The sequence below is a fragment of the Benincasa hispida genome, chromosome 1 (genome assembly GCF_009727055.1).
Source record: "Benincasa hispida cultivar B227 chromosome 1, ASM972705v1, whole genome shotgun sequence".
NCBI lineage: Eukaryota > Viridiplantae > Streptophyta > Magnoliopsida > Cucurbitales > Cucurbitaceae > Benincasa > Benincasa hispida.
In genome coordinates this window covers 77,061,412-77,070,074 of record NC_052349.1, presented here as the reverse complement: position 1 = coordinate 77,070,074, position 8,663 = coordinate 77,061,412, and the positions used below count along the sequence as shown (strand labels likewise).

General features: G+C 27.6%; 1 protein-coding gene across 1 annotated transcript; it reads left to right on the top strand.

The window, feature by feature from the left end:
• Nucleotides 1–584: 584 nt before the first annotated feature.
• LOC120070177 (CASP-like protein 2A1) lies at nucleotides 585–4,473 on the top strand. The gene is made up of 3 exons (XM_039022036.1): nucleotides 585–936; nucleotides 2,503–2,620; nucleotides 4,026–4,473. The coding sequence occupies exons 1-3, from the start codon at nucleotides 716–718 to the stop codon at nucleotides 4,296–4,298; spliced, it is 612 nt and encodes a 203-aa protein (XP_038877964.1). The 5' UTR covers nucleotides 585–715; the 3' UTR covers nucleotides 4,299–4,473.
• Nucleotides 4,474–8,663: the final 4,190 nt, after the last annotated feature.

Genomic DNA, 8,663 nt, shown 5'->3' with positions numbered 1-8,663 from the left:
TTTACGACGGTTTTTATCCATAAAAACTTCATAATTCAAATACTTTATAACTTTATCTAATTTAAAATGTGATCCTATTCTAAAAATAATAAATGTGGCATAGTGACGTCAAGCGGATGTGTAAATCAACTACTAAAAAGGTAAGTTGTAAAAAAATATTTTAAAAATTAAAATTTAATCATTATAGTTTGATAAAACCTCATATCCATTTATATACATGATTTGATTAAAATCTTCTTAAGTAGTGTCTAGAATTTATTTATGAAAAAAAAATTAAATGATAGATCATAAATTATAAGAACTAAATGTTAACCTTCTCCAAATCATAAAGGCCAAATTTATAGTTTTCTATTTCATCCGTTATAAATGTGTAGAAACGTGTAGAGATGCCTGAGTTGACATACACATCATCTATATAAAACCAAACGCTTAAAGTTTGAGGATGAAAATGACATAGAAATGCGTGTGGACTGAATTGAATTAGTCATTAATAATATACAAAGGACACCTTCTTCACCAGCAAACCTAATTTATTAAGCTCCTTCAATTGCACTGTGCAACCTCACCCACCACCATTAAAGCACCAATGCTTATAATTCCACCAACCAAATTAACATAAACACTTAAAACACAACCTCTCCAAAACCCTTATACTCATAAACTATTTCCCATCCTTTTTCTTTTTTCTTTTTTTTTTTTAATTTCTTTTTACCATATGGATAGTAACAAATACGCCAACAATAATAATGGTACTACATCTCCGCCGCCCCTAACCTCCTCCGATCACAGCCTCGACGCCACCGGCATGCGGACCGTCGACACCTTGCTCCGCCTTGTGCCGATGGGCCTCTGTGTCGCTGCGCTTATTGTCATGCTCAAGAACTCTCAGACCAACGACTATGGCTCTGTCGCTTACTCCGACCTCGGAGCTTTCAAGTATGTATATTTTATACGTGTGATTTTCTTTTCTTTTTTTCTTTTTTTCTTTTGGCTTTTCAATATGAAAGTTTAATCGTTTTGGACGATTTGATTTGTTTTGTTTGATAACTAATTTTTTATTTTTTTCATTTTTTAAATTTGGATTTGTTTTCTAATTATAAAAATGGTTTGCTTGCTTACTAAAAATTACTTTTTTTTTTCAATTTTCAAAATTTTGATTGATTTTTTAGAACCCTCTAGAAGGTAAAGACAACCATGGAAGGAAGATGATTCATTTTGATAATTATTTTGGTTTCTGTTTTCTTCTGATGTTTTAAATATGACTTGTTTCCACACAATTCTTTTTTTTTTTTTTTCTTTTAAGGCTTTCACCGTTTTTGTTTTTTTGTAAAAAAATACCTATGAACTACAAAGTCAATTTTTTCAAAATTATGTAAATAAATTACATTACAGAATCCATTTTAGAGATTGGCGACTTACCCATTAAATGATTTTGGCATTGGACGTTCCAAAAATGGAGTTTGAAATATATGACAAAGATGGAGTGTTAGAATATTTCTATTGCTAGGTCATGTCGTATAGGTCCCCCAATTTCGCGCCCCAAAAGTTAGTTATAATCCGATCCAACGATAGGGATTCTTAGTAAAACTAGAGATCCTCTAGAGATGTAGAAAGATGCAAGACTCTATACCACTATTTGTTATAGTTGAATTGCCTCGTTTGGTAACTATTTTATTCTTTATTTTTTGTTTTTAAAAATCAAATTTTTTGGTGAGTATAATGGTTGAATTCTTAATCAATTTTTTTTTTAAAAAAAAAAAGTTTTTAAAAATTATTTTTTAAATTTTCAAAATTTGGCTTGGTTTTTTAAATAACTGATAAAAAGTATATAACAAAAAAAAGAGATTAGGAGTAGAAGTAAGGTTTATAAACTTAATTTTTAAAAACAAAAACTAAAAACTAAATGAAAAATTTAGGTTAGTTTTTTAAATCATCTTTAAAAGTAGTTGTAGTAGGTTGGTAAGCTTAATTAATTTTTAAAATAGATAAATAAATAAATAGCATGTCTTTATAAACATATAGATATAGCTCCCTTTTATAACTTTTTTTTGTTTTAATTTTTAAAAGTTGAGCTTAGAAATATACATTTTTGTTTTACTATTTACTTTCCATCCATGATTTTAAAAATGCCAAATCTTAAAAACTAAAAAAAAAAATAGTTTTTACAAATTTACTTTTACTTTTGAAATTAAGTTTAAAATTCAAGTAATTTAGGAAAGATAAATGAAAACTATAGTAAAAATGGAGAGAAAATAAGTTTAATATTTAAAAAAAAAAACCAAATAATTATGAAATGGGTACTAATTTATTGTTTTCGGTGTTTTATAAATCTGCTTGTATGAACATTAAAGTCTTATTAAAAAGAAAAGAAAAAAAGAAGTCAAATATATAATTTTTAATAATTGGCCTAAAATAAAAAATTAAAACATCCGAAAAGTGAAATGGATAAATAAAAATGAGAAAAAAAGGATTATAATGTATGAGGGAATGAATTGAATGTAGGTTTTTGGTGCATGCTAATGGGATATGTGCTGGCTACTCGTTTTTGTCGGCGGCGGTGGCGGCCGTGTCTCCGCCTTCAACCACTTCTAAAGCTTGGACTCTCTTCTTCCTTGATCAGGTTTTCCTTTTATTTCTTTTCACACTCTCAAAATTTCTTCAATACATTCTTTTCTTTGTTGGATATTTTATCATCTTCAATACCAAACTAACAAAATACATAATATCCTTAATTAAGTAGTCTTCCCAATAACATTTCTGATCCTTTAGTTTATTTTGATGTATATATACTTAAATTTTGGTTCATTTTAATTATCATTTTGGTCATTACTAAAATGATTCTTGTTTAAAATTACATAGACTAAAATGAACAAAAGTTGGGTATATTAATATCAAAATGAACATTTTGAAAATACTGTGGATGAAAATGAATTAAATTAGTTGATAGTACAATGACCCAAGTGAACATTTTATTGAACATTTTGAAAGTACAAAATGTTCATTTTGGTCATTGTTTTCAAAAGGCTCATTTTGGTATTTATACTATCAACTAATTTAATTCATTGAATTATCCTATTGAGATGTTCAGATGTATCTTTTGATCTCCATCCATTAGTATCTAGTTAAAAAAAACATTTTAAAAGTACAAAAATAAAAATAAATCAAAATGATCAAGTATGAACACCATAGTAATATTTAAATATATTTTTTACTATGATAGTTGATGAACTCATAATTGAGATCTGTAAATTATATTTAAGTTATCCCATCCATTTAAGCTTTATTGATATGGTATCAGAGCGTTGGAAGTGATAGACTTTATATAAAATTAAATTTAATGACTTTAACCTTGAATTGATTATTTGTAATTTGACTTTATATTAGGGTAGAAGGTCTTGTACATTTGAATTTCCTTGTTTTTAGATCATTTATAAAATTTCAAGTCCACAAGTAAAGAAGGCTATAAAATTGTTGTTATGATTAAATTTAGGTTAAAAATCATTTTTAATCTCTAAATTTTAATAAAAGTAATAATTTAGTCCTTGAATTTTGGTTTGTAACGATTTAGTTCATGAACTTAGTATGTAACAATTTAGCTCTTGTAGTTTAAAGTTTGTAACAATTTAGTCCTTATTATAGAAATTAGTGTTAAGATTTAATGAGATTTCTTGCATAAATAAACCGATAAACCAATTAAAGATTAAATATTTTTACAAAATACAAAGTCTACATCATAAAATAATAAAAATTGACATCTAATATTGATATATTTATTTATATTAGGGACTAAATTATTATGAATTTCAAAGTACAAGAACTAAATTATTACATACTAAAGTTCAGAAACTAAATTGAAAGTATAGGGACTAAATCGTTACTTGGATAAAAGTTTAAGGAAGAAAAGTATTTTTTAACCTTAAATTTATAACAACACATTAGGGTTATTGTATGTCTATTAAATAGCTCAAATATAACAAAATCTCTAAACGAGTAGAGTTTTGTTTGATTACGTCGTATCTCGTTAGCTGTTGACGTACCTAACCCTAGCGGCGGGGACGGTGTCGACGGAGGTGTTGTACCTGGCCTACAATGGAGACACTGAAATAACTTGGAGTGCAGCCTGTGGGACATTTGGGAAATTCTGCAGCAAAGCTACAGCTTCGGTTGTCATCACATTTGTTGTGGTTGCTTTCTATGCTTTCATTTCCATTTCATCTTCTTACAAACTATTTAGTAGGTACAATGCTCCATTGCCAGATCCTTCCAAGCAACTTCAGATTCCAGCCTTCCATGGCTAGATTTTAGCCTACATAACCTAAGTTTCTATTTGCTTTGCTTTGCTTTGCTTCTCATACTCTCTAGATCATTTATCATGGTGCAACTGTATACACTGTGTTAATGCAAAAAACATTAAAAACTTTTTAAGGTTTCCTAGTGAAATATTCCAATAATGATAATCCTTTTGGGTTCAAATGTTTAAATTGTTATTAGTTATTGTTTGTAATTGGATTTTCAAAATAGGGGAGTTTTCTTTTCTTTTCTTTTCTTTTCTTTTCTTAACACAATAAGTGGGGTATTAAAATATGAACCTCTATAATGTCAACTACTAATAAGCTGTGGTTGCTTTCGTGGATTTGATTAAGTAATTATATATCTTTGAGAAGTTTGAAATCAAATTTAAATATAATGATATATGGAAGGGAAGATTGAATCCAAAATTGAATTTTGGATGGAATTCAAATATAATGCATTTTTTTTTTCTTAGTTAAGTGTCTTTCTTCTTCTTCTTTCTGGTGAGAGAATCAAATCTCTAACTTCAAGGTCAATAGTATAAATTTTCATGCAAGTAGAACTATGTTCATTTTGGTGTTAGGTTATTTATTAGAGTCCAAGTCTCAATTTATTAAAAATGTTAGAAATGCCACCAAAGTTGGACAATTGTCTTCAATGGTGTGAGACATTTTGGATGAAAACCAAAAGTAAAGTCATGATAGTTTATGCACAATGTAGATAATATCTATTGTGAAAACATGTGAATGGTTATCCTCTCTGACAAATGGTATGTATCAAAGTCGTGCCCTTTCCACTTGGAGCCTGTTTGGATTGATTAGAAAAAAGTCAAAGTCATTATTTTTTAAACTCTTTTGATAAAAATTGTTTAAAATATACTATGAAAACGCTTCAAAAGCTATTTTAAAGGGTTGTCAAACAATTTAATTTTTTTAAATGGCTTATTTTGAAAACTAAATACTTGGATAGTTAAACCAAACATACACTTAGTCGTTTCAGTGTGTCTCAATGACTTAGTCATTGTGATTCATGATTGAGCTAATCAAACTAGGAATAGACTAATCCAGTGAAGAGGAGTTGACCTAATTAAAAGTGATTGTTCGAGAATAAATACGGGTGGATAACTATTTGAAAGAAGGCTTTGGTGGTCCTTTGTTTGAGGGGAGGATTATTGGAGTCCAATCAAAATTTCACATTTTGTTAGATAGGAAGTAGATCTATGGAGAATAAGTAAGGACAACTATTTTTAATAATATGAGATCTTTTGGGTGAAACTAAAAAAATCATGAGTTATCCTACCGATATTTGAATAACTATTGTCCTTAAGCTTTAGATTAAGATTGATTCGTTTTATTATTTATGCCTATGATAATTAATTACACAATACACATCTTTCTTGCTTATTGTTTTATTGTAATCTTTTAAATTATATATTATTGTTTACTGATATACACCACATTTGAAATTGGGTCTCGAAAGGTTTGAGATCTCTTTCTCTCATTTATTACGTAATGTATTGTGAAGAAAAGACTTTGTTTTCTATAAATATAAGTGTGTGTGTGTTTTTTTTTCTCCTTTTTTACTTCTATTTCTCTTTACATATTTAAGAAGAATTATGAGATAATTTTAAAGAGTTTAAATTGAAGTTTGGAATTTGCGTTCAGTACAATTATAATTTTGGAGTTCTAATTAATACAATCTTTCAAAGTTAAGTAATACTTGGTCGAGGATAAAAAAAATGAATTTATGGTATCTTTATCGATAGCATGTTTCTTGTCTCATTGAAGACACTAAATTAAAAAAGAGGGAAAAAACATTTATTTTGTTTGGAATAAGGAAATAATAAAAATCCAAAGGAATAAATACTTGATTGGTAGATCATCCTTATATTTGAGAAATGGTTTCAAATAGCGATGTTCCTAACAACCTTATTAATTTGGGTTCAAAATGCTTAATGGGTTGGGCTTTTAGTTCACCAATAGAGAGGGATTTTATATATATAATTGGGCTGCTTGTAAACATGACTTTAGCCCAAATTAATTGCATATATAGAAAAGGAATAAAAGAAAAAATCTAAAAATATATTACATCTTTAAAATATTTACAAATGAATGAATTACTATTCAATCTTTGATTGAATTTTTTTTTATTTTCAATTTCGTCCTCCCTTATTTTATCTTGTTGTACACTTTTTTTTAGTCTTTTTATTTTCTTTATTTTCTTCGATTTTTGCTTCTTTCCTCATTTTTTTCACTTTTTCATTTTATTTTCTTTCTCAATTTTTGCTTCTTCTCTTAATTCCTTTATTTTTTATTTTCTTTCTCAATTTTTTCTTCTTCTCTTAATTCCTTTATTTTTTATTTTCTTTCATTTTTCTCTTTTTCATTTTATTTTCTTTCTCAGTTTTTGCTTCTTCTCTTTTTTTTTTAATTTTATTCTTTCTTTTATCCAATTTTTGCTTCTTTTCTTTATTTTTTATTTTCTTTCATTTCTTTTTTTTCTTCTTTTAATTTTATTTTCTTTCTTTGGTTTTTGCTTATTCATTTTATTTTTATTTTTATTTTCTTTATTCAGTTCTTGCTTATTCCTTTTTTTTATTTTTTTTTTCTTCCCTTCTCCGATTTTTGCTTTTTCCCTTATCTTTTTTTATTATTTTATTTTCTTTTCATTCTCCTTTTTTTTGCTTCTTCCCTTTCTTTTTCTTTTTTTATTTTTTCTTTCATTTGTCCAGTTTTTGCTTCCTTTTTCTATTTAATTTTCTTTCTTTCTTTTTTCCAGTTTTTGCTTCTTCTCTTTCTCTTATATTTAAATTTTTTCTTTCCTTTATTTAGATTTTTTCTTCTTCCTTTTTTTTTTCACAAGAATTATGAGGCCGAGTTCCATACGCAAGACTTGAAAGTACTCAATTCATAAGTGACTTAACACCAACAAGCCAATCATTAAGTTTGATTGTTATAACAAATAATAAATATAAATAACAAATGAAAGTCTATCAGAAATAGCCACTAATATATTCTATCATTGATAGCTTAATCTTCGATTATATTTTCGTAGTTAATAGCCACTTATAAAAATCTATCATTGATAGACAACTTAGTTAATTTAATTAATAAAGTTGAATCTTGAACTAAAATGTAAGTGGAATGCCTAGAAGTTATCATGATAGTTATCATGATAGCATGTTTATCAGTGATAAAAGCTAATACTAATAGCATGTTATCGATGATAGAAGCTATTCGATAGCACGTTATCGGTGATAGAAGCAACCACTGATAGCACGTTATCGTTGATAGAAAACTATCATTGATAACATGATATCAGTGAGATCATTGATAGCATCTTATTAGTGATATTATCAGTGAAAGAAGCTATCACTGATAACCACAATATGAGTGATGTTAGTGATATCGGTGATAAAACTTAGGTGATATCTATATATCGAGTTTCTTTCAAAGGTGATAACCAGTTATAGAAGTCTATCATTGATAGCCTTAAGTGTTAATATTTCAATGTTGATTCTAATTTATGAAAGTCTATCAGTGATAAGTGAATCAATGATAGCTACTAATAATTGATAGCAAATTAAAAGCTAATATTTCAAGATTGTATTAATTTTTCTCAAATTGAAAACTATCACTGATAGCAACTATCATCGATAACAATTGATAGAAGCTATCAGCGATAGCAACTGATAGCACCTATCAGTGGTTATAACTGATAGCTTTTACTAGTGGTTATCACTGTTAGCTTCTACCAAGTGATAGCTTTTAATTTGAGAAAATTGAGAAGAAGCGAACAAAATGGTGGCTAGACGTGAGTTTTTTAGTTTTTTTTTTTTTTACCATTTTTGATCTATATATGCAATTATTTTATCCTTGTACTACATATTCTATTATTTTGGACTTGAATTCTATTTATGCAACTCGCCATGCCTAGCCACCATTTTATGCAACTAGCCCTTCCTGATTTTGTTCGCTTTTTCCGATTTTCTCAAATTAAAAGCTATCACTGATAACAGCTATCAGTGATAACCACTGATAGTTGCTATCAGTTGCTATAGTTGATAGCTTCTATCAATTTCTATCGATGATAGTTGCTATAGTGCGATAACTTTCAATTTGAGAAAAATTAATACAATCTTGAAATATTAGCTTTTAATTTGCTATCAATTATTAGTAGCTATCATTGATTCACTTTCATCAATTGGAATCAACGTTGAAATATTACTACTTAAGGTTATTAGAGGCTATCAATGATAGATTTTAATAAATAGTGATCAACTTCGAAAGAAGACTATCAACTTTGATTACCATAATAGTTATCACTAATAATCTTTTAACATGACTATCACTGATAGCAGCTATCAGTCCGTT

Excerpts from the sequence above, each read along its gene's own strand:
- LOC120070177 (XM_039022036.1), top strand. The coding sequence starts at position 716 with ATGGATAGTAACAAATACGCCAACAATAATAATGGTACTACATCTCCG. Across the intron at positions 937-2,502 it reads TCCGACCTCGGAGCTTTCAA|GTTTTTGGTGCATGCTAATG; the intron begins GTATGTATATTT and ends AATTGAATGTAG. Across the intron at positions 2,621-4,025 it reads CTCTCTTCTTCCTTGATCAG|CTGTTGACGTACCTAACCCT; the intron begins GTTTTCCTTTTA and ends GTATCTCGTTAG.